This window comes from Fonsecaea monophora (assembly GCF_001642475.1).
Source record: "Fonsecaea monophora strain CBS 269.37 chromosome Unknown Scaff43, whole genome shotgun sequence".
Classification (NCBI taxonomy): Eukaryota; Fungi; Ascomycota; class Eurotiomycetes; order Chaetothyriales; family Herpotrichiellaceae; genus Fonsecaea; species Fonsecaea monophora.
Window position 1 is genome coordinate 30,229 of NW_019173974.1, and position 24,991 is coordinate 55,219.

Here is a 24,991-nt window from a genome sequence, read left to right on the forward strand (position 1 = left end):
ACTCGCTCTGTCTCGGCTATACTCTGGATCACGCATGTGCCAGAGCGTGCCTATCGATGCGGTCACGGTGGTGATCACAGTTGACAGTCTTGTATTTCGTTTTTCGTTCCCACTCTCATGTGCTTCACATCGCTCGACCGAATCCCATCCCAGCTTAGTACATCGAGTCTTCTAACCAAGTTTTGCACGTTGGCAGATGCAGAAATCTAAGTTGTTACCAGGCTCGTGCTGATGATAACATAACGGTGTATGTGGTAGGATCCCGACCTCTGAATCTCGATAGGAAACATCTTGATGTCAGCTGCCTTCCACGTATCTCATGCGCCGGAGGTGGCCATCGGCCTCGCCCAACTCAGGTCTCTTTTGCCTCATTGGTTGTCTTGAATTTGCGACAGCGGCCATGAATACCCCTGTTGACCATACTGTCCAAGATGTTGCAGATGGCCAGGATTCATGGTGCTTGGCTGGGTAAGTAGTTCAAAGTCATTGAGGAGGGTATCCCATCGTTGCCAATCCATAGCTATGTTGTCCATGATCGAGAAGTCGTGTGGCGAAAATGTAGGGTCTAAGCTACCAACTGGCTGTTCAAATTGCTGGATGCTCGTCATGGGTTCTGCGGTCGAACTATCTGGTGGCTGCGACTCTCCTTCTAGGTTGGCATCTTCGGGTTGAAGAGTAGGAGTCGGGTTCAGTGCTGCAGATCGCCTGTTATATCTCTTCCCTTCTTGAACCTCTCGCTGTTTGCGAAGCTGTAGAATGAATTGCGGCGTCTCGAGCCACTGCAAGCCTCGAGGGCACTCCTCTTGCGCCTTTTGACGAGCTCGCCACGCCTTCAGGCATAAATTGCCGATCGCGATGTGAAGCGGCTTCTTTTGGTCGGAAACAAATCTTCAAGAAGAGAACGTGGAGGTCAGCCTTGAACTTCAGGCAAAGACGTATAGGTGGACGGCTAGCAACTCCACTAGGAGCACGAATACACAAGACAGTGGATCACAGGAGCATGCTTGGGGAGGAGAGACAACTTACGCGGGATGGTTCTTGAATACATCCTCAATCTGGATCCACGCCTCGTCCCTGCCTTCGCCGGTTGGCCTTGCAATGAGCTCTCCCAAGGCAAATATAAAGGAATGCCACGCGAACCCTGCATCAATGTGCCAACTGAATCTCTGAAGGGAGCGATGAGAATGCACAAGATTGTCGGCCTCCATCAGTGCCATACTCGTCTTCCACAGAAGTCGGCGTTCGCTGTCAGGAATATCCTCTTGATTCGCGTAGCGCCGAGGATGATGCGACATGAATCTGATGCTCTTGCACATGGAACGTCCATAGATCAAAGCCATCATTTCGAGCGGGATAGAAGGATCACAATATCTCAGCACCTTTTCTTCCAAATTAGCCTGGAATTCATCGACAAACGCATCTTTTTCGGCCAGTGTCTTGGTCGCCACCCAGCGTTGCATAGCCCGGTTGAGATCTTCCTCGGGGGTGCCCGCTTCCAAGAGCTTCCGCCTCCAGAAAGCGCCGACAGAATAGTGCAGCAAGCAGACCACCATTTCGGTTGGGCGAGTCTGTTCGACGGGTGGTTCTTTCATGCCCGGCCAAATTTCCACGTCATTGACGTTTGACGGAACCTTGGTATTCCACCAATTGACTTCCGTCAGGCCACCAAAGCCACTCAGCTCGGCCGCCCGAAAGTCGAGCAAGTTGATTTGCCACCAAAGCCGACGACGCATCTCTGTTTCGAAAGGGGGGAGGCCAAGGACGGTGCCGTCTCGATGCACACCCATGCCTTGAGCTATACGACTCGCAACCCCTGACAGTGTCCAAAGCGTCCGTGCGTCCAGAGCTTGACGTGTAGTGAGCTATCGTTGATTAGCGATAGACAATTTGGGGAAGCTCAAACTTCTTACAAGATAGATGACAAGTGCTTGTAGGACGACAATGTCGTAGGTCGCCATAAATCTCGCTTTTGTCAAGGCTCGGCGTATGCCCAGTCGGTATCTAGACTGCAGAACTGTCCGGGACTCGCCAAAGGTTGCTTGACATTCTCCATCACGCATGGACAGGACCGCGCCGCCATAGATAGCAAACATCAAGGCTTCAAGCCCACGGGGTATATGGTCCAAGTCGCGGATAGCTTCCTCAATGGAGCGCTGCAGGGTCGGTTGATGGACAATCTTCATGAGCGGATTGACGTTGGTGAGGAAGATCTGCCACAGTTTGAGGACGTGCTCGGGACTCGGGTGCAGGCTCGATGTCTGAGCCGGAGAAGGCGTCACGCCGAGGACGAAGTCGGTCCTGTCGTCAGCAAGAGTGTCCAACTCATCCTCACTCTCTGTGTCCGTGTCCGGGATGACATCTTTGCTATGATGGAGCTGTATGTTATGGTTAGTCGACTGAAAAGATTGGACTTGAAGAGGCAGACCTCTTCGCTGACAGTGGTCCACAGTTTACTGTTCGTTCTTTAGCTTTCGGACAAGATTGCGCCGGCGTGGAGGGAGACACACTTCTGAATGAAACGAGCTCTGCCTTGGTCGATGATCAGCCTCCCCTGGACTGAACCGTTCGTCCACGGCGGCTCTGCGGGTTTGGACCCGGATTTGCTGGGATTGTCGGCATCATCAAGCGGAGGAGACGTCGCGTCGATTTTGCTGGGCGTGGTGGATGGAGGAGTTGGATCGATACCCTGATCTCGGAGCAACTCCTCGTAGTGCTTCAAGCGAGCGAGCACGTCATCTTCTCGCGCCTTGCGTTTTCGACGGCGAGGGGCAGGGGGGATGCGGAAGACGCTGCAGAGACGAATGATCAGCCAAGATCCTGGCAGAGCGATGAGGGGACAAAAGTCAAGAGGCCCGGTCACCAGGTCAAAGCATCGCATCGGGTTGATATCAGGCAACCAATTGGGGCATAAGAGACTTGCCATTCGACTTTAGAGCGGACGCAGCCGCTGCACGGATGCTGCTTGTCGCATTTGACTTTTCGTTCGAAGCATCGCACGCAGGAATAGGCCTTGCGAGGCCGGGTTTCTGTTGTGTCAGCACTGGGCTCCATAAGAAATTCGCAGCATGGCCGAGGGGTTTGATGTGATCTCAAGAGGTGGAGTGGCACGTTGGTGGGTAGAAATTGAGCAGAAACGCTGACTAAGGAATGAGTCAGAAACTCCACGACAGACAATGTCCAAAGCACCCGAAGAGGAGGAGTTATGGTCAGAACTATCTGGAAATCACTTAACCGTACGAAGGTCTGTGAAGCATCCCTTGCATGCTTGCTTTCTATGCTGCCGGCTCTATACTCCCAGTCTGTTGTGGTCCAAGCACCCCTCGGCTGTTGTTGTGCGCCACCATCAGACAGCGAATCGATTCTTACCTAATCATATATCAAGGCTTGGCATGTCATTTCCGACCTTGGCACCGTGGCACCTCCATCTAAGATTCTCATCCAGCTGGAAACCGGCTCGCCTCAATTTGAGTGTGTACTACAGTTCAATTGTCATGAATTCAACGACCCTGAACCCCTGAAATGTCAAACATGTTTCTCAGTCGCTGAACAGATGCCAGCAGAGGCATCTGGTTCTAGGAATATGTATATCCGGCTCCCTTCCGTGGTGCCTCAAGAGAGAGAGACAACAACAATGCTCTCTTACATACTTGACGAACTTGGACAGCATGCCTTCTCAACATTTCATTGACGCTCTTAATTCACTGACACACCCATCATGTGATCCTCCTCGATACAACTGACGGCACTCCCTCACATCAACTAAACAACCGCAACTGGATCACACTAGGGCACCAGGGGCATCAGCCCGTCCAGATCTTTGCGTGTGTTGACCGCCCCACCGTCAATGGGCATCAACTTGCGGTGCAATCTAGGACTCGTACCTGGAGTTACTGTACGGCCTGATGACTTTATAGCTTTGTGATCATCATCAACCCCTTAAAGAGAGAGCCTCTGAATGTGAATAACTCTTCAAGGTCGGGAAGGTCTGATGAAACCTTCACTGTCTTACAGTCTGCGGACTCTACCTTGACTGTAGGCTGCGACTGTATAGGAAGAGCTGGGGGCTCAACAGGATCCGAAGAGATTTCCACGATTTCATGATCTTCGGGCTCTATTTTAACTGTGGGCCGAAATGTCGTAACCAGGGTTGGCACCTGGAGAGGATCTGAGGAAGAAGCCTTCAGCGTAGGACTCATGTCATAGGCTGGGTCTGTAGGAGGCATGACTTTTGTTGGAAGAGTTGAAGGCTGTTGAACATAGACATTAGCTATAGATGTTTCTTCTGGAGGAGGGTGTGAAGGCTTCATACGTACCTCTAAGGAGACGGGCTTGGTAGTAGTATCTTGAGTAGCCTGTACTTGCTGTCTGTACCTCTGACGAGCTCGTTTGCCTATAACGTTGATGAGTATGAAGTTATGATAATGAGTATTTGTATCTTACGCTGGGCTTTGACAGCCTTGAGTCGCTTCATTGCGAAGTCAAAGAAGACATCTCCTAAGATATGGGGTTAATGATCTAGATCCTGTATCTGGTGTACTACACTTACCTGTTTGATGAGAGGTAGGCATTTTAAGACGATGAGAATCTTATGTAAGAATGAAAGGATTGAAGAAAGAGGATGAGGGTTGGAACAGGAGGAAGGCCTGTTGCAAGGATAATGAAGAATTGAACGATTGAAGAGTTGAAGAAACAGGAGGAAGGCCTGTTACGAGGACAATGAAGAATTGAACGATTGAATGATTGAAGAGTTGAAGAAAGAGAATGAGGGTTGAAACAGGAGGAAGTCCTGTTACAAGGACAACGAAGAATTGAAGAATTGAAGAATTGAAGAATTGAAGAATTGAAGAATTGAAGAATTGAAGAAAGAGGGAACGAAAGAAGAGAGAAGGAGTAATGACAGGAAATTTATAGGTGAGGTAAAAGTGAGAAAGTGAAGTGAAGGTGAAAGTGAGAATATCGATGTGAAGGCAGAAGCGGGGGGGATTGCATCTTCTTGGCGAGGCTTCACATTACTCTCCTTCTTACTATAGCTGATTGATAGAATACTAGCTCTCTTGTTTTCGAGTGATCTCGGGATGCCTCAGCGATATTGTCGGTGTCCGTTCCCTTTGCGCTGGAGAGTTCTGGCACGATATCGAAAAGAAGGGAGTCCACTGGGGACAACACATGAACAGGACGAGATGGAGATGGGGGTGGACGACTCGAAGTCCTGAGTGTGCTTGAGTTCCTCGTGACTCCCACAGAGCAAATCTTTGTATTCGTTTCCCTCGATATGGCCACCAAAGTGTGCTGTGGCACCTCTCATGCCGCTACCGACACTCTTAACCTCGATAGCCTGACGTCAGACATGAAACTGCGCACAGGCGAGAGCTTCTCTTGTGACCTCGTGGCCGTTGCATTACAGTGACCTGGAGAGAAAGTCTAGGTCTGCTTCAGGCATCCAGTCAGCCCACCACCAGCGGCCGACGCTGTCGAGACCGAGTTGATCCGAGAAGAGGTTTTGGTCGTCAATGTTAAAGGTGAACGGCGTACTGGTGTTCCATGCCGACTCGGCGGTGATAATGGCCTGTACGTCTTGCGGTGATTCAGCACTGGCCTGTAAATGATGGCCTGTATGCCCTATGATGACCACTCCATTATCCGACCGGTTCAGGCCGGCAAACTCCTCAACTCCTTCTAGAGGTGGTGGTGGCACTGCGGATATTGGATTCTCGACCACCAGCCGCCATTTCCGACACAGCTCGGGGCCAAAGGGCGCAAAGAATTCTTCCTGATCAGGTGAGAGAAATATCTGCGCCGACTGCGCCGTTTCTGGCAGAGTCGTGGAATGCTTCATCATCTGGTTGACCACTCTCTCAGCGCCGATGGCCGAAGGAAATCTCTTTTTGAGCTCGTTTAACGATGATCTGATAATCTCAGTCTCTTCCGCCCGATGGGTGGCTAGCGAAGGAAATCGCTGGTATGACAGCTGCAAGAGTGCGGCGACCATCAGGTAGAAGATGGACGTGACTGCGAGATGCGATACATCCTCCCACGTCAGATACTCCTCGAAGATGCCGGATACAAAGGACGCAGCGAGCAGAGCGACGGGTGACGGCGGCTGATCTCTCTTGTCCTGCCGGAAGAGAATGATGAGCGAGGTGAAGTAGATGGTGTGGAGCTGCCGGGCTTTGAAGTCATAGTCATTCAGTCTTTTCGTCTCGGGATTGTATAGTCGCAGACTGGGTGGGACGGTCTTCAGCCATCGGCGGAGGCTGTCTTCAAAATCGATCTTCTTGCGATCCGACAGGGTCCCCCGACGATACTCCTCGGTCATATCTCCTAGGATGGAAGTGATCTGGGCAAAGTGCATGAAGAGGAGTGCGTCCTCGTCGTCGCCGTCGAAATCGTCCAGCCGGAGGGGTCGAACATTCGAGTCTTCTGCATTGACCGCCCTTGGACGCCCGTGACTTGCGGCTATCAGATTGTCCCTGGACTTTAGCATTCTGTTAGCAGTGGGAATAACCATGACAGGTCATGCGTCCCTTACAACCAGTGCCCACCAGATCCTCCGCCTCAGCTTCGCATCTGCCATCCGGGGGCCCGGTTCGCGATGGAGACCCATCTGGTGCGCAAGGGCGGCGCTGAGTCGCAGCCAGAAGCTACTACTGTCGATGGAGATGTGCTCCGGGCCAGACGGATTCAGCCACTGCAGGAAGATGGTGGCCATGATGGCGTGGAGGTGATTCTGCTCGGCATTCGTGTAGAAGAGCACTTTGGCCCGCTGGTAGCACCTCTGGCCCTGTTCCGCAGCCTGCGGTGTTGACGAGACTATACTTCCCGCCACCAGCATGGACGTGACGAGCAGCGTGTCATTGGTCTTTGCATCCAGCCGCTCCAGGTCTGAGGCATTCACGAGGGGCATCCAGGGCCGACACCTTTGCAGGAAATTCCTCAACAGTGTCTGCCGCAGTGTCCCCTGGGGCAGCTCGAGCACGGATAGGTTGCGCCGGATCTTCACCTCAAAGTTGTGCCACGAGTGCGCGCGTGCACCGGGACTCTCGTAATGAGTCGCATCGTCCTCGTCAATCTCGACATGGGCGGGGATGTAGTCGGCGCGACCGAGATAGCTCGAATGCTGGGATGGTGTCAGGGTCGTCGTTATCGTCGTCCTCATCCTCTTCCTACTCGTCTCGCCAATTGCTGGAAGTCGGAACTTCTCATCCTCCTTTATGGATCGTGCTGGACTACTGCTGGTAGCGGCGGCGGCTGCACCAGTACTAGCAGAACTAGCAGCACCGTCACGAAGGAACACCTGACGTCTGCGTTTCCTGACATGCGGTCTTTTTGGATAGATTCCCTCCCGTGTCAACGAGGTGCTCTCGGAAGTACATATATATATATCTCGGACAAAACACGGGGACCCTTACAGACAGGCTCTCCCAGCATCGCGACAATTGGAACAAACTTCGCGCGTGCTCTCGTGGAGGTTCTTGTCACATCGGACTTTTCGCGTGTGGCAGGCTTCGCAGGCGTTACCTTGTTTCGAGCTTCCGGCGACGCCGGCGATGGAGGCGTCCAACGTTGTCGAATTCACCCATGTCGTCGGGTCCTCGAGCGACATCTTTGCCCTGTTGTTTTCGCCGCGGCGATCACTGACAACGCCGTGGACACACTTTGAGAGGGGGGAGGGAGATAAATTATTACCGAATATCAGATTGGGAAGACCAAAAGAGACTTGAGAGAAATGGGCTTCCGGACAAAAGACAAGCGCCGCGGCAAAAGGCTACTTGCAAAATCGCCGAATCTTCCCGCTTCCCTCGCTTGGCCCGTCCGAACTCACAGGCTTTCGGACGATCGAGGCTATCGGAGAAAGGAGAAAGGCTCGTGATATTTCAATTGGGAAACAAACTGCCGCTGCCACGAGGGATCGAGAAAATAGATCGTCATCCGTGTAACCACCGATTGACCTCGTTTACGAAACCACGGCATGGTCCTTGAATACTCGGTCAGGTTCTGATGTTTGTTTGGATATACATCTATAATATTGAAACGAACGATCCGAACAACAAGACGTCGCGGTGATGGAAAGTCTATATCCTCTATATCTTCTATACCATGTCTCGCCGTCTTTCTACGCCTGATGTTCTATGCTCCAAGCTTCTTCAGGGAATTGACCGCATCGACGATCGTCTCTTTCAGAGGCCGGTATTTGATCCCCAAAACATTGATGGATTTGCTGTTGTCGATACCCCAGGGTGGAGGGGTGTTGGTCAGCTCGTCCTTGAGATTCCCCTTGATCTCTGGAAAGGCCTCTTCCATGATCTCCCGAAGCTGCGTCTCGGTGGCCAATTGAGCAGCGACAAAGAACCGCTGGTTGGCCGCCTGTGGTCTTTCCAATGCGAGCACATGAGCCAGAGCCAAGTCTCGAACGTCAACGTGGATCGGGGAACCGACTGGCCCAGCTCGCGGCGTCCCACGGTATAGATTCAATATCCGCAGGCTGGAAGTGTTCAAATCATCCAACGACTTGACTTGATGGAGCACCGGTCCATATATCATGGGCGGACAAAGGGTGGTCAGAGTAAAACCTGGTTTCTCTGCCTCCAAAAAGTCCCAAGCAGCCTTTTCGGCGAACTTTTTGCTCGCTCTGTATGCCGCTTGAGGGTTTGGTGCCGTCAGAGCTTCCTCCATGGTCATGTCATTCCAGATCTCTTCGCTGTATACCGCGGGTGGGTTACGATAATTTGACAGGGCAGCGAAGGAGGACGTGACCACCACATGCTTAACAGACTTTGCTGATTGGTGGACAGCCTTCAGAATTCCTGTTGTCCCATTGATGGCAGGATCAAGGAGGTCTCTCTTGTTGTCGGTCACTTTGAAATGGAAAGGGCTGGCAGTGTGCACGACGGCCTCAAACGGTGGATCAGCCTTGACGGCCTCGTCGAAAGCGCCGTCTACCGCGATATCTTTGACGATTGTATACAAGACTGTTTGGCCCTTGAATAATTCTTGCAGGTACTGTCCTTTCTCGTCAGAGCGTACAGTGACAACCACGTCGTGCCTAATGAATGGTTAACGCTGGATGCCATCCAGGGCCGGAAGGGGTCAAAAAATACCCATGCTTGAGTAGCTGATCCAAGCAATGTACAGCAAGGAAACCGCTGCCTCCTGTGAGCAAGACTTTCATGACGGAGAATGTTGTCAAAATCCTGCTCTTCAAAGATCTTCGATGGCCAGCAATTCGGTGGAGGTTGTCTCTGATGGGAAGATCGGTTCGTCGCAGGAAAAATTGGGGGTTCCATTATAATATTATTTTGTGCTATGGTCCTTCTATTATGTCCCGCGCCCGGCAATTCGCCATTTGCTCCCATGTTCCCACCTATAGACTAATGTTCAACCACGCGATGAGGGAGGGCGACCACCAGAATCTCCTTTGTTTTTCAATCATGCTGACGAAGGGACGAGGCTTGAGGTTCGTGTTACGTTCAGCTGAGCGATGGACACCACGACGAAAGCTGCATTTTTGTCCCGAGTATTTGCAATTGAAGCGTCTTCTCTGGGGGAGGGAGATTGTCAAACAACCTGTTTAGCTGACCGGAGTTTGACGGGGCGTCTGCCGTTCACGTAGCAATTTGGTGCTGTGGGTGTAAGCTAGCAGTGCTACCGGCGGTCTTCAGCAGTTTGTCAGCCCAGAAATGAGTTACTGTGGGCAGTAGAGGATTGGACCAACGGAGAAAACAACGAAAGGCGCCAGAGCCCCAAATGATAAGTCCGAGTGCGCAGGGAGGTTTCGTCTGACAGAACAATAAAACCACTTCACCACATACAGCGCCGAGAAATGCGCTGTCAGACAAAACCTGCATTCCGAATATCATTCCGGACACCGAATCATCGCTGGACGCAGTTGTGTATTACACTTCGCCATTGATATGCGGTCTGTGGCACCATCACCCGCAAGTGTGCCATGCGCATGATTTGTCGCCATGTGACGCCTCCAGCTATAACATTGTCTACAATTTTCGCACCGACACGGCTTTGGCAATGGCTGAGAGGCGTTCGTCTTGTCGTGCTTCTGGCCTGTCTGGCTTCCATAGCCACTGCACACGCACAGACACCTGGCCAGATCAGGGCCCTCAGAAAGGAGGCTGAGGATCTTTTCTATCATGGCTTCGAGAATTACATGTCCTATGCCTTTCCCGAGGACGAATTGCGACCCATCTCCTGCAAACCCTTGACACGCGACCGCGACAACCCCGCGCACATCGAAGTCAATGACCCTCTGGGAAACTACTCCCTGACCCTTATCGACAGTCTGTCTACCCTCGCGATACTGGCCTCCAGCCCGTCAAGTTCCAAGCAAAATAAACCCCTGCGGCTTTTTCAGGACAGTGTCAGGGATTTGGTCGAGCAGTATGGCGATGGCTCCGAGGGCCCGTCGGGTCAAGGGTTAAGAGCGAAAGGATTCGATTTGGATAGTAAGGTGCAGGTGTTTGAGACAGCGATACGAGGTCTTGGTGGACTCTTGAGCGCTCATCTATTTGCGGTTGGCGAGCTACCGATCCGCGGCTATGCCCCTCCTCAAGAGCAGGTAGCGTTTGCTGAAGCCTGGCAAAAGGATCAGTTTGGCGGCAAGAAGCAAGGAATTGTCTGGCCTAATGCTTTTGAATATGACGGCCAACTTCTCCGGCTGGCATATGACCTTGGGAACCGCCTGATCCCTGCATTCTGGTCTTCCACCGGCATACCATATCCTCGAGTCAACCTTCGACATGGGATCCCGTTTTACGTCAATTCTCCTTTCAATACTGGTGCCGAAGACGGCCGATGTGAAGCTCGATCAGGGGCCGCCGAAATCACAGAGACGTGCAGTGCCGGTGCTGGAAGCCTGGTGCTTGAGTTTACCGTCTTGAGCCGGCTAACTGGAGATCCTCGCTTTGAGGATCTCGCGAAAAGAGCATTCTGGGCGATCTGGGAAAGGCGCAGTGCTATCGACCTGATTGGCGGCGGGATTGACGCAGAGAGCGGAAACTGGATCGGCACTTGGACGGGCATCGGTGCTGGAATCGACAGCTTCTTCGAATACGCTCTGAAGTCGCATATCCTCCTGTCACGCGAAGCTCATCCGGTCTATAACAGCACTGCGTCACAAGATCCAAGGATTCTTCATCAATCTTTACCTGCGGAAGATTCGACGTCCCAGGCCTTTCTCGATGCTTGGAATGCTGCTCATGCGGCAATCAAGCGGCACCTTTATCGTGGACCAACATATCAGCACCCTCATTACATCCAAGCTGATTTCTCCACTGGCGCAGCAAGAGGATTCTGGATGGATGCATTGAGCGCGTACTACCCTGGCCTCCTTACGCTTGCGGGGCATGTTGACGAAGCCGTGGAAACTCACCTTCTACAGACAGCTCTCTGGACAAGGTTCTCTGCCCTGCCGGAGCGGTGGAATCTCATGACAGGTGGCATTGAAGGTGGGCTTGGTTGGTGGATAGGCCGACCAGAGTTCATCGAGTCCACGTATTATCTCTACCGCGCGACGGAAGATCCCTGGTACTTTCACGTTGGGGAGATGGTCCTGCGGGATATTAAACGACGGTGTTGGACGAGGTGTGGCTGGGCGAGCATCCAAAATGTGTTGACCGGAGAGCAGACGGATAGGATGGAGAGCTTCTTCCTCGGAGAGACCGCAAAATACCTCTTTCTTCTCTTCGATCCTACACACCCTCTCAACAGCCTGGATGAGCCATTCGTCTTTACCACTGAAGGCCATCCATTGGTCATCCCCCGAAGTGTTGCCAAAGGCTCCCATCGTGAGGCTGTCTTGCATCCGGTACACGGCGACGAGTTATTCTGTCCTGTCAAACCTTCACCCCTGCCGATGACCATTTCCAGTATTGCTTCGCGGGGAGATGTCTTTCATGCAGCTAATCTGGCTCGACTTCATCTCATGCCTCATAGGGACAATGTCGAATCTGCCCTTGGAGAATACGCGGCAGACCACCCGAGCATTACGCTACTGGATATCAGCTCACCTTCCAACTATACATATTATCCGTGGACGCTACCCCCGGAACTGGTCCCTTGGAATGCCTCAAGCTCCCTCATCCCGACTCCACCGACACTCGACATTTCCTTCCCGGCAATGTCTGTCCCTGGTCAATCTGTTCCTCCCCTCCAGCGCGTAAAAGATGGGATCTTGATCAACGCCATCAGCGGGCTGCGGCTCGGAATGATTCGCGATTACCCTTTGCTTTTCGAGGACGGGTTTCACGACGCGTTCCGCATCCAAACAATCAATAACATTCCCCTTGGTAAAGATGAGAAGGTGTACCTAGCGCGTGACACGGGCAGAGATATCCTTAGCCCAGCAGATCCTAATTTCACACGCATTCGCGACGCTGTCATGTTGGACCTGGTAGTCGATCTGGATGGGTCGATCGAAGATCCGAACAATGGCAAAGCCGACGAACCAGCAGCGACCACACCAGGCCAAGAGTCTGGAAACGGTGGAGAAGCATCGTTGCTAATCGATCTTCCACAATTCGAAGATGTCGCAAACGATGGTGCCATGCGGGCGGCGTGGAACGCCATTGTCTCTCAGATCTCAAGCCTCATCAGAGAAGGGCGTGCTCCATCTCCCTGGCCGTTCTCAACGCCTCTTTCACTTGTCACACCGGTAGCGACGAAGCTCGCCTCTCTCTCGTCGTCGTCTTCGGCAGAAGGAAGACCAGGCAATTTGCTACGGTATCACCTCGCCGCTGTGACACCAACAGGCCTTGGCGCCGCACCACTGCCAGACTGGTCTGAGGTCCCGACCCTAACATCATCTGGGGCCACCGTCCCTGCATTGTCGTGGACCAAGATCTATGTGACGGACGAACTTTGCAAACACAGATTACCTGTCAACATAGTGAGGCAGCATCAAGTGCTCGTGATCAAGAGGGGAGGATGCGACTTTAGTGCGAAGCTGGAGAATATCCCTACCTATAAACCGAGCGCGCAGGCACTGCAGCTGGTGATTGTCGTGTCGTATACAGACCACGACGAGCACGACGGCGGAGAAGGAGATGATCACCACAGCGCTCAGAGTATCCTGGACGACGAATCCAACCTGATTCGTCCGTACCTGCACCGCCGCCAGACGACTCCGGCGGGCTTACTACGACGGAACCCGATACCAATGGTCCTCGTGGGCGGTGGTCAGAGGGTCTACGACGCCTTTAAAACCGGTGCCGTCGCCGTGGGCGTCAAGCGACGGTATCACGTCGAGACCAAGGGGGTGAGAATTGCCAATTTGGAGATTATCTAGAGATTACTTTCTCCAAAGACACAGATACAGACAGATACAAGACAAAGGCTGTGTTTGGCAATTGCACGGGATCTGGTTCGAGTATTACTGCTACCATCACGGTCACTATCACCACCACTATTAAATGGCCATCAACGTGACAAGTACGCTATATACATACACGTATGTGCCTGTGTCTGTGTGTATGTGTGTGTGTGTTTGTATGTATATGTATGTCGATAAAGAAACCAGAGTTAGGGATCTTGTTCGGTGGATGAATACTACCATGACAGACAAGACATGTGTATTTTTTTATGGTGATTACATTGATTGATAACTATTCATCTATAAAAAAAAGAAGTAGTGAACCCCTCTTCCTGTTCGATCACGCTTGCCGCTTGTTTGCGCAACATTCTCTTTTGGTAGACGACGGGGTACAAATTAAAAGGGGCAGAAGATTAGTTCCCGAGTAGGGGTTTGCGAGTTCTCTTGGAATGCAAGCACACCACACCACATTACATCAGGAAGGGGGAGACCAAAGTCAAGAACACGTCCATCATTCCAAAGGGTCCCAGTGCTCCAATTAACATCCTTCCGAGCTCGTATCGTGCATATCAGATCCTACCTTGGAAACTTTCACCACCGACCTCGCCAGCTCTTCTCGTACGCGCGGGCCTCTTCCTCTGCATGCTCGAGAGCACGCCGCCACTCCCGCTCCATGCGCCGGGCCAGCTCGTCGGGTGTTTCGACGGTGGTGGCTTCTTCACCTTCTTCTCCAGTTCCAACAGGCCCTGTCTCTGCGGTCGGGCTCTCGCATCCTCTCAGGCCGATGAATCGTCCCCACCGTCTTCTTTTCGTCTCGAGATCTACACTCACCTCTTCGTCGGCGGAGGTTTGCTGTCGGGCCTGGTAAAGACTCGTCCAAGCAGGGATCCATGCCGGATACTGAAATGTCTCTTCCACTGGCGGTGTTACTTGGTGGTACCATCTCGCCAGGGAATCCAGTTGCTCATGTGTCAGTAAATGATACTGGAGGAGGGTGGTGGGGAATTGTGGGTGCGGGAGGCCATTTGTCACGGATATCAAGGGGACTAAAGGCGCACGTAGATGCTCTACGCTGGACAAGTAATGCTGCTTGTTTCGCTGGGTGGTAGGTGAGAGAACGGGGATGACCTTAACATGATAGTTGGGCGGCGGGGGAAGACGGGGCTTTGATGGGAGGCGGCAGTTCTTCTGCGACTGTTTTCTAATCGTAGAGCGAGTTTGAGCTCTGGTGGGGTTGGAAGCGTGAGAGCGGACGAGAAGCCTACCTTTGGTACTGGACGATGTGGATGTGACCATGTCTGCTTGCGCAAAGTCGCAGACCATTGTTACATCAGAGGACGGTGTAGATACATTTTCAGACTGATCTTCTTCCGGGATGGTTTGACTGGCAAGGACCGTGTTGACACGCAGAGGGAGCGTCATAACTCTCTCACCTGCCGGGCCGCGCATGGCCATGCGGCTCTGTCGGCCATCTTCGCGCGGGAAACTGGTTGTTACCGGGGTGCGCGTGATTCGGAAATGTGCTTTCTCTGGGGTGCGTATCTGATCTCGTCCAAATCCGGGGGATATCGGCGGAAAAGTGGCTGGTGCAGGGGATATCACCGGTGATGCGAGGCTGTTCCGTCGATACATAGTACCATTGGTATTGCTGCAAGACCATTGATTTGGGGTGTTGATCGATGTTTGGATAGGGGCCATACCAGGGAAAGTGGTCACAAGCCGGGGGAGTGGTTGAATCAATGTGCCTTCAACAACTCTGGTGCAGTGTGGCGACAATGGCGATGGTGGAGGGAGGGTTGGAGATGTTGGGTTTGACGAAGCCATGACTGTCCTATTTAATAAGGACTTTTAGACTGTATCGAGACGTAGATGATGTGACCACCCTCAAGCTGGGTGGTGCAAGAGATGGTTGTAAGGGGAGGGGAAGCAGTTATGAGGAAATCCGTCACCAGCAAAGGTCAGGCCAGAACTAGACCAATCTTGAGGACAATGGGCAGAGTCCGCCTAGAATAGGCGATGCATGCACATTCTCCTTTGATCGTGATAAATTTGGCAGTCCCGGCCTCATTGTGATCAGGGACAGACTGGACATCTTTCCTTTGTTGAAGATGTCCCATTTCAGAAACCAAGACAACGTAAGCCGAGAAGGAGGTCGAAAGAATGCATACTGAGCATCGGGAACCAGGACATGCTCAGCCACGGGGTTTCCAGGTTCAAGCTGATCACGGATGGCAACAGATAATGTGCTGGAAATCCCCGTGTGACAATCATAGGGGTGACATGTTCACTTGCACTTTATTCAATGCTTGATCGGAATGCAATGTCCCCTCCCAAACAGCATCCGTGCTCTTTGTTGTCTCGTCTGATTGTTTCAAGTCAGCTACACCACCAGATGATGTCGACAAGGAACTTTTTTGGACGGTCCCGCCATGTGATCGTCATTGGGCTCTGCTTAGCTCTTTCTTGGGAGTGGAATTGCAGGTGCTTGTTAGATTGATCATTGGCAGATAAGGGTCTTGTCAAGGCTGTGGGATACTGTTTGTTCAAGGGGAAGTACGGAAATGGATATCGTCTTCCAGATGTATGGGTTTTGTCGTCGATCACAGATACGAATCTGTGTCCCACTTTACTCCTTGTCCTTTGGGTCAGCAACTGGCCAAGGCTAGCTAGTGGCACGGAGTCTTGGTTGGTACCTTGAGAGCCTTGGTACACATCCACCCCCCGAAAGAGGAACGGAAGCACTATCCCCAACCGAGTTGCATACTGGTCCGCAGGGATGGAGAAGTGCTGGAGGGGCGTTTTCGATCTAAGACTTTTGTTGGAGATGCAACCTCGGGAGTCAGGAACAGAGTGATTGGAGAGGGAGGATGGTACTCGGTAGTGCGTTTCCGTAAAGGTGTGGGCTCTGAGTAGAGGAGTAAGGTGAAGGAATGGGGAGCTGCAGGAGGAATCGAGCTCCCTTTTAGCCTCATATTGAGGTGATTCGCTGAATTTGACGGGTTGAATGAAGGAATGGAGATGAACGGTGGGTGGATGAGATGGAAGGGTTGAAAGGATGGATAAGAGGCAATCCCCCTCGCAGGCAGAAAAGTGAGGGACATGCCGACGCCCAAGCACCAAGCCCCAAGTATCGAGTCACCGAGTCAAACTATCGAGGACTAACTAATGGATGGGGGGTTCTGGGTCTCTGGGTCTCTGGATCTCTAGGCTTCTGGGCTTGCGGGCTCGCAGCGTACGGCCTTCATTGTGCCTTGTTCCAATGTGTCCCTCTTTTCTTGTCCCGCTTCCGACTTGTACTCGCCTTTGCCCTCCGTCTACGCAAACCTCTCCCTCTATCCTTCTTGTCCTATGGGCTCAATCAGCTGCTGGTAGGGGAAAGCCAATTCCCCCCTCTACCTGTCTACCCACCGGACCTCATCCTCGTCTTAATAGCGCTCTCTCTCTCTCTCTCTCTCTTTTCTATTCCTCCTTCCCCCCACCATCACCTCTCACTCTCTGGGTTCTCCAGATGTCCATCGCACAGACATGAATCCAAACGTGAGCTCACCGCTATCTCGAAGCCATACTGCTTTTCCCTGTCTCTTACCCGATCCACGTCAAAGGTCACACTTTGAGCCGCAACGCACATAAGCCTCCCCCCCACCGTTACGCACACCTCCTGTTCTCATGATCGGTCGGCCTGTGCCCCGGATAACCTGCGACCGACTTCGATGCCACTGATTTCAATCTTTTGCTGCGTTCGATCCCACTCCTCGAGACGCCCTTCACGGGCTTAGTGTGTGCTTGCAGTCATGCCATTTTGTCTCGGAAGTAAAGACGAAGAACCAAAAGACGAATACGACCAGCTCCCCTTTGGATTGAGATGGCGCATGAATTGGGCGAAGAAAGAGACCGACCCTGCCACCGGCGAATCTGTCCTGCGCCTCAGCAATACTCGGATCCTCAAGACGCATTGTGCCAATACCGAGTATCAAGCCCTGATGCTGATCGATCGACACACTTCTGTTCCCTCGTACAAAGTCCTCGCGGTATATAACAGACCAGAGGGCAAACTAGTCGAGTACGAAGCTTATCCCGGAAAACCCCTGCAACAGGTCTGGCCGACCATGTCTGCACATCAGCAGAACAAGATTGTGGCAGATCTAGGGCGCTTCGTTGAGCAACTCCGCAAGATGCAACCACCGAAACAATGCGTGGTCGGGGATGCCACATTGGGAGGCGCGCTGGACCACCGATTTGGCTCCGGTCGCATAGGGCCCTTCTTCTCAATCGAAGCTTTTCAAGAGTTTGAGCGAAGAGGCCACCCGCCGGACGATTTCCCGGAAAAGGAGATTCGAATGGTTCATGCACCTAAGAAACCATACCAACTCAAGTTTACCCATGCGAGCCTCTGTCCTCAGAATATCCTTGTGGATGACGCCGGTCGAATATGTGCCTTGATCGGGTGGGAGTCGGCCGGATGGTATCCCGAATACTGGGAGTACACTCAGATGTGCCATCTGACACCTAAGGTCATGGGCGATTGGCTCGACGCCATGCGGAGAGTGATGCCCCAATATGACCAAGAGTTAGCATGCGAAGAAGCTCTCCGGGCCAGATATACCAGCTCCATATATGATGCACCGAGAAGTATACGGGCTCCGAGTCCTTCCCCGAGTCAACTACAGGCAGAGCAACAAGAAATCGACGATAAAAATACCGAGGATACTAGTGGCTAGGAGCTGGAGAGAGGCTATTCATGTCATGGAATTTCCCAACCAGAGCTTGCTCTCGCCGGAGGTCAACCTGTATCAAGACCTTATTGAATGTCAGGCGGTCAAAACATACCCAAAGAGACACCGGGCTTTTCGCGAAAGACCTTTGAGAATTAAACCACAGAAGGTCGAAGCTTGACTGCTGGCGCATGTTGAAGGAGACTGAGGTCTTATCACATGTAGTGTGGAGTGGAAATGCAAGACAAAACAACAAACTCCAAGCTTCTGCATGGGTGTTGCTGAAGCGCACGAACTGGAATGAGGCGCTAATGTTTTGGTAAGGGACCAACTTGTGGCTATTTGCTACCATTGCGTTGGGTTGGATCTTGGTCACTGGTGTGTATTGTCGGAGGTCTTATTGGAATAGCGATGGCTCCAGTCGAACTGTTCATGTTGTTGTCTTGCTTTTTTTTGTTCTTTTTGGATTCATGCATAGCGAAGGCGTCGGGCTATACACCAAGGTGGGAGTGGGAATACAGGCACCAAGAACCTAGCGAGTGAGATTCTGAGTTGGTTTTAATATGTCCACGGTGGCGAGTCGTTTGCTACGGCGCGTATAGGTGCCATCAAGCAAAAAGATCCAGGGATGAATGAGCAAAGGACCGAGAAAGTCGGTCGTCATAGACGGCCAAGCGAATGGCCAATTTTGGATGGAATTCATAATTGAATGCATGCATATAATATATCTACATGAGTACCTACTTGGGTATATTTGGTCCATTTTTTATCGGATGCGAAATTCAAAATTCACGGCAAGACAAGTATCCGCAGTCGTGGATGGTGGGTGGTGGTGGTGGGCGCCGTTGAGAAACCCCCGAAACCGGAAAATAAAACAAAAACCTTGAAAGGGGCAACGATGGGGTGGCAATTGGAAAGCAATGGGGAATGAGCAGCCCGAGTTACAGCATGGATGCCTGACTGTTTCATCCTGATTGGGACATGTATCTAAACTAATAGTAGTTCTGTAGGTATCTACGAGGTATACATCTATGATCTGTACGAAAGTATGGATACGATAGCGAAGTTGGTGAGTAGAGTTTCATCGTTTCATCGGGGACCTTTTTCCCCCCCGGAAAACGAGTGTTGTTGAGTAACGGGACTTCCATCTTTCATCCCCTTCTCCACCACTATCACCACGGTCACCACCATCGTCATCGTCGTTCCCTCCGACCATCACAACTTCGTCTCGGTCTTGGTCTTCGCCTCCCCCTCGCCCTTGTCCGTGCCGTGCTTAAACGCTCGCGCCACGCGCTCCAGCACGTCCTCTCGCCCCGGGTTGTCGCCCCCGTCGAGCCATTGCTGCACCGTCGCGGCCTCCGAGGTCTTTTTGGCAGCTTGGTCCTGGTGCTGTCCGTGTTGCTGCTGCAGCTGCTGTCTCTGGTCTTGGTGCTCGTGGTGACGGTGGTGGCCACCACCGCCGCCTGTGCTCCCGCTTTTGACGCTGGTGTTGCTCCAGGTATGATACCGGGTCGACTTGGTTGCGTCTGAGGTGGTCATCTGCGGCGGCATCTTGATGGGGGTGGGGAGGGAGCGGTAGGCGTTAGTTCGTATTCGTAGGAGGATTGATTTGTTGTTTGGGGGGTTGTGACTTATTAGAGCCCCACCTGATGAGAGATATATTGGTCCGTTTTGTGTTGTGTTGTGGTGGCAGATGTATATCTTGTGATGGGACTTTCTGGTATAGCAAGATGGGAACGACGGTGACGACAACGACCACGGGACAGGTATATCGCTATTGCTTCTCTTTCTTCGTGTCCGGGTCTACTAGCAACAGCAAAAGGTGCAGAGGTGGTGAGGTGATTCGAGTTCCACGGGTGGATGATCAAGACGTTCCGTGATCCGTCGTCAACTGATGCTGTATTGGTGTTTGTCGATAAGCCTGAGGCAATGATTGATATATGTATGTACGTTCAATCACGATATGTTCATCCACATCGAAAACCTACTGAAGGGTTGGGGAGAGAAAAGAAATGGGAAAACATGAGGACTACTTAATGAATTGTCTGCAACAGGGAAACATATATCAACAAGGACATATCTCGTATACAGCTATTGAATGTGCCATAGAGAGGAAACAGTCAAAGCGGTCCTTGTGTACTGATGTGGCCCTCAAAGGTTCCCATAAAAATTGTTGGAGATGACCACGTTCAGTGCAATCACGAATCTGTTCAAAGTCCTACCGTTGTATCCATCACCTTGAACCGATGAACCGGGGTGTGATGGTAGCGAAAGGCTTCTGCTCCCCCCGTTCAAGAAGGAGGGGAACGCAGTCGGACCAAGCACGGCAGCGACAGACATATTTTTGTCTATCGAAAAGTCCTCTGCGTGCTAGGACAATGACAAAGTGTGGATACCCTCTGATCAAAGAGTCTCGAACATTTGAGTAAGTGGATGAAAGCATGCTTGAATGCAAGCAAGAAACAAGCGAAGAAGTCGGATATCGATCCCCACAGATGGCTGTCGTTATTCATCAAGGCGGGCAGGGTCTCAGATGGACCGCGGAGCTGGAGAGGGACCAGACAGAAGAGCCTATCGAGCCAATCGAGCCAAACAATGTGGATGCCTTAGGCATGGGCTCCCTTCAAGTAGACACAAAAGTGCAGCCTGATGAGTCTTGAGGCTTCGGGGAACAAACATCGCTTAGTCTGTCAGCAAGGACTTTCGAAGGACCTTTGTTCTCACCGGTGATCGGCATGGAAGGGGGGTTAGTCTGGCTAGGAAATCATCATGCTCAGGTGATGGTCTTGTCAATAACGGCGTTGGTTACGAGCATACCTCGTAAAGTACGACAGACCGATTACTCGTAGGTTTTATTTTTCTGACGACGGACAATAGCTAGAGAGCTGGATAGCCAGGGGTGATTGCTGAGAGTCTTGAACTCCACAAGGGGGATGGTAAGCAGCCAAGATGTTGGTGGCACCCAAGTGGTACCCAGGCTGTACATAGTGATGTTGGTGATGGTGGTGACACTGATGAATGGATGTAACTGGGACTCGACGACCTGGGAGGAGCCTGTGGGCGCTTAATCAAACATCCATTCACAATAATGAGCTGACTGGTAGGAGAACAATCCCAAAGACTCTTTGGACCCATTATTTGTTGAGTGGTGCGTAGCAGTACCGGGTACTCGTAGTGATAGCGATGGTGGTGATGCTTGCACTGTTGTTCCCGCTTGCCCCTGTCTGCTCATTTTCCTCACAAAAGAACGCAGAAAGCAAAGGTAATCTTCTCTCAATCGTTAACGAAAAGGGAATTGATTGTCAAAAGGGAATCGGGACGGGGAACCACGCGGCCTTTCTACGAGCACCTTTGAGTGCTCATCAGGCCCCGGTATCATGATACAGCTGACCATGGAATTTGGACAGCGCTTGGGGGCTAAACAGAAGCATCCGGGCCCCAATGACGGAGGTGAGATGGTTGCCTTTTTAATAGAGGCAGACAAGAGAGAAGGGATCTTTTGATGGAACCTTTGAAGCGAACCACCCCACCCCAGCCTCTACTTTTTAGTTCACTTTTGGTAGACGTAGGTGGGTTGGTGCCTAGAGGGTAGGTAGGTGTCTATGTCCAGGGAGATGTCTAGGTGTCCAGGAGGGTGTCTGCTCCGAGGTAGGGACTGTGTAGGTAGTTGATGAGGTGGGTAGAGTACCTAGGGAGCTACTCGTAGGTTACGTAGGAAGGTGTATGTAGGCATGTGGTCATAACTGAGTAGCAGCAGCACAGTGGTTCCTGCTCCTGCCCTCTGTGCTTCACTCCTTCGTTCCTTCCTCATGCCTGGCGGAACTGAATTAGGCACAAACTGCGTCTCTTCTTCTCATCTTCTCATCCTCTCACCATCTCATTCACTCACTCATGCTTCCATCCATCCATCCACCATTCACCATCTTCCAATCCAGCTATCCACCACCCGTTCATCCATGATCCACACAACTCATGACCCAAGGAAAGGACCGCGCGCCCCGCCCCGGTCACTCAAAGCTCCGACCAAGTAAGACGCGGATGTTTTTGTTATTTTTTGCCACCCATCAATGCTACACCTACCACAACACCTTCTTGTATCTCATCGCTTTGACCACTTGATGGAACTTTTGGCTCAACCCGTTTTCCTTTTACCAGCCTCCTTTCTCTGATCCAGTCATGCCACAACTCCACAAACAAAAGAGTGGGAAAAATCATGGAATCTTTGTATCTCACTGTCTCCATGCTACCTACCACATCCAAGTCCCGACCATTCAGTCCCTCGTTCATTACTCGTTGCGTCGACTTCTATTCATGTCATCCCCCCTGGTCCCAGTGGCTTTTGTTTCGAAGGAACCTTTGTATTAGGTGGGTTGTTCTTATTTCCATGGTTCTTACCAGCATCCAACTAGGCTGTTTTGACTATTAGTTATGCTGACTCGGTAACTTGTATGACTCCCTCATCCCTCTCACCCTTCTTTCCGTGACCCCCTTGCCCGTCTTCCAAGGTTCCAAAAGAAAAGCGGCCCCCAAAAAAGGCGCGTGAGGCTCCCCTCCCTCCCTTCCAGGCAACCCCCGTTCTGCCTTGGTTCACAAGAGCAAGGAAACTGCTACTACTCGGTACTCGTAAAAAGGATGCCAGATGACGGGCCCTCTTTTGCCACTGCAGCGAAACAAAATGCCCGGCCTTCGACTTCGCTACAAAGAGTCCAAAGTGGCCTGGGCTGCAGCATCTGGCGTTTGTAGCTCTCCTTTAGATTGGGTGTGATCCTGTTATTCCTCAACCTCGCATGGCATCCCGCGTCTGTCTCCTGCCTGCTTGGACAAGTGTACAACCTTAACCCGGGCTGCCCTCCAAGGCCTGGCGTGCTTTCCCGCATTCTTTCTATCCCAGATTCAGCGGTTGTGGCTTGAAGGGCTTGAAGGCCTGTGGGTAACCATGAGACCCTCAAACCTGCCACGACCTCGTCCCCAGCCTGGCTCGGGTTACAAACGAGTCCAATCAAAACAGACTCGCGATGCTGCTTTCGGCCCTCATAAGGACCGCATAGAAAAGTTGTATATCCATGAGGAGCGGCCCCTGAATTGGATCATGGACTATATGAGAAGGGAATATGGTATCAATCTTTCGTGAGAAACCCTCCCCTAGATCAGCCCTACCGCCTCATGTGCTAACGCAAACACCTCCCCAGAGTCAAGCAATACAAGAGCCAGTTGAAGACTTGGGGCCTCAGACACAAACTCACCAAGCGTGATGCCGCCTTCATCTTGAGATTGCTGGACCAAGCCAGGAGTGAAGGCCGCGACGAGGTTGTCATCTTCTCCGGGCACCCGAGGCGGCGAGAGGACATCACCAAATACATCCAGAGAAATGAAAAGCTGGTCGATGAAGCCGACCTCCTGTCCTGCATCACCCAGACCGACAAGATACCCGATTATATATACCTGCAGACACTTCCGGTTGAGCCTCAGCAGCCACCCCCCTCCCACCTACCGCCAACACCCCCATCTGCCAGCTCATTTGGCTCTCTAGAGTCTCACGCCTCCTTCAGGACTATCTCCCCAATGAAGGTCCCCATCCCGTCACCAGAGTCCAGCCCTCGAAACTCGGGTGAATTCGCCCATGAGCTGAACCGTGCCACAACTCTACCAGTTCCCATAGACGCTGCCGAAAGATTGCATGTCGATTGGAGCATCGTCCATGGTGATAATACCCCGGTTCAGCAGCAGGCACTCTTGTCCCGCAGTCAGCCAGCTATCCCAAACATCTTGGGCCCATTCTGGCGTGCTCAGCGAGAGCCGATCCCCTCTGGCTGGTGCCAGCTATGGGACAACAACGACCCGAGCAAGCAATGGCCGTCTGACTTCACCCATGCTGTGCTGTCTGCGACCCCCGCTGTCGTTGAAGAGATTAGCGACCTGGACCTGGACATCTACCGGTTTGGCAACAATACCCGAAGCCGCCAGCTCAACGACAAAAGTCTGTCGGCCGATTTTGTCATGTACTGTCTGTACTGGTTGATTTGCGCTGGCCAAAATGATGCCAGGATCCAGTCGAGGGCCGAGTACTATTTGACGAATGCCCGGTTCAATTTCTTGTGCATGCTAACGAATGAGAGCTTCCCTGCTGGAGAATGCTTGGGCGCGTTGAGCATTGTATCGGTGCTGTTTGACTGTTACGGCCAGTGGGACAGGCTCTCGGAGCTGCTGACTAAATGTGACGAGTTGACCAAGAAACACTGCGGACTCGACAACCCATTGACTATGACCATCGAGTTCAAGAAGAACATGCTCCAGCGTAGTGGTGCGGGTTGCCCGCCGCATGATATTGCTCGCCTCTCGGACATTGTGACTCAGATGCAAATTGCCTTCTCCGAATCATCCGCGCCTGCCCTGACCGCCAGGTATAACTTGGCCTGGGCAATGCTGGAGAATGAGCTGAAAAGGGAAGCGAGGGCACCCGAGAACTTTGAACCTGCTCGAAGAGAGCTGCTTGACCTCACCCATCAGTGGGAGCAGTTCGGAGACGACCGCATTGAGACCATCATGGCCGCTGCCACCCTAGCCAGGGCCACCTTCTATTGCGGAGATGCAGAAGGGGCCGAAGCTATCATTGTCCAATCTGTCTTGCCCCGAGTGCGGAAGAATTTTCCCGAGCAGCATGCGTATAGTTGGGAGGCGAAGCACCGACACGCATTCTTCCTCTTCCAGTTGGCCAAAAAGGAAACGGGCGCGCGGAGGAGCGACCATCTGCAACTTGGCGAGCAGCTCCTGCGAGAAGTTGTGCGGAACAGACACCGCATTCTAGGCGAGTCCAACCCAAAGTCGACTCACTCGTTCCAACTCCTCAGAGATATCCTCAAAGCACAAGGCAGGATACTTGAGGCAGACACACTATCCGACTGGTGTGAGCAACAACAGTCACCATCAGGGGTGCATTGAGAGAGAGGCTATACATACG

At 52.1% G+C, this 24,991-nt stretch overlaps 8 protein-coding genes across 8 annotated transcripts; 3 read left to right on the plus strand and 5 right to left on the minus strand.

The window, feature by feature from the left end:
- Positions 1 to 368: 368 nt before the first annotated feature.
- Positions 369 to 4,568, minus strand: AYO21_06265 (hypothetical protein; the record flags this gene model as incomplete). Its single annotated transcript, XM_022656226.1, has 10 exons — positions 369 to 888; positions 1,027 to 1,862; positions 1,911 to 2,375; positions 2,426 to 2,453; positions 2,508 to 2,789; positions 3,785 to 3,899; positions 4,010 to 4,247; positions 4,314 to 4,390; positions 4,441 to 4,494; positions 4,547 to 4,568. The coding sequence occupies 10 exons, from the start codon at positions 4,566 to 4,568 to the stop codon at positions 369 to 371; spliced, it is 2,637 nt and encodes an 878-aa protein (XP_022511389.1).
- Positions 4,569 to 5,398: 830 nt separating this feature from the next.
- On the minus strand, positions 5,399 to 7,603 carry AYO21_06266 (hypothetical protein; the record flags this gene model as incomplete). The annotated part of the gene is made up of 3 exons (XM_022656227.1): positions 5,399 to 6,475; positions 6,530 to 7,310; positions 7,410 to 7,603. 3 exons carry the CDS (start codon positions 7,601 to 7,603, stop codon positions 5,399 to 5,401), a joined length of 2,052 nt encoding a protein of 683 aa, XP_022511390.1.
- A 524-nt stretch (positions 7,604 to 8,127) lies between these two features.
- AYO21_06267 (hypothetical protein) lies at positions 8,128 to 9,169 on the minus strand (the record flags this gene model as incomplete). The annotated part of the gene is made up of 2 exons (XM_022656228.1): positions 8,128 to 9,043; positions 9,099 to 9,169. The coding sequence occupies 2 exons, from the start codon at positions 9,167 to 9,169 to the stop codon at positions 8,128 to 8,130; spliced, it is 987 nt and encodes a 328-aa protein (XP_022511391.1).
- Positions 9,170 to 9,946: 777 nt separating this feature from the next.
- Positions 9,947 to 13,297, plus strand: AYO21_06268 (hypothetical protein; the record flags this gene model as incomplete). Its single annotated transcript, XM_022656229.1, has 1 exon — positions 9,947 to 13,297. The coding sequence occupies one exon, from the start codon at positions 9,947 to 9,949 to the stop codon at positions 13,295 to 13,297; it is 3,351 nt and encodes a 1,116-aa protein (XP_022511392.1).
- A 615-nt stretch (positions 13,298 to 13,912) lies between these two features.
- AYO21_06269 (hypothetical protein) lies at positions 13,913 to 15,145 on the minus strand (the record flags this gene model as incomplete). The annotated part of the gene is made up of 1 exon (XM_022656230.1): positions 13,913 to 15,145. The coding sequence occupies one exon, from the start codon at positions 15,143 to 15,145 to the stop codon at positions 13,913 to 13,915; it is 1,233 nt and encodes a 410-aa protein (XP_022511393.1).
- Positions 15,146 to 17,112: 1,967 nt separating this feature from the next.
- AYO21_06270 (hypothetical protein) lies at positions 17,113 to 18,039 on the plus strand (the record flags this gene model as incomplete). Its single annotated transcript, XM_022656231.1, has 1 exon — positions 17,113 to 18,039. The coding sequence occupies one exon, from the start codon at positions 17,113 to 17,115 to the stop codon at positions 18,037 to 18,039; it is 927 nt and encodes a 308-aa protein (XP_022511394.1).
- Positions 18,040 to 19,248: 1,209 nt separating this feature from the next.
- Positions 19,249 to 19,584, minus strand: AYO21_06271 (hypothetical protein; the record flags this gene model as incomplete). Its single annotated transcript, XM_022656232.1, has 1 exon — positions 19,249 to 19,584. The coding sequence occupies one exon, from the start codon at positions 19,582 to 19,584 to the stop codon at positions 19,249 to 19,251; it is 336 nt and encodes a 111-aa protein (XP_022511395.1).
- A 3,385-nt stretch (positions 19,585 to 22,969) lies between these two features.
- On the plus strand, positions 22,970 to 24,972 carry AYO21_06272 (hypothetical protein; the record flags this gene model as incomplete). Its single annotated transcript, XM_022656233.1, has 2 exons — positions 22,970 to 23,160; positions 23,223 to 24,972. The coding sequence occupies 2 exons, from the start codon at positions 22,970 to 22,972 to the stop codon at positions 24,970 to 24,972; spliced, it is 1,941 nt and encodes a 646-aa protein (XP_022511396.1).
- Positions 24,973 to 24,991: the final 19 nt, after the last annotated feature.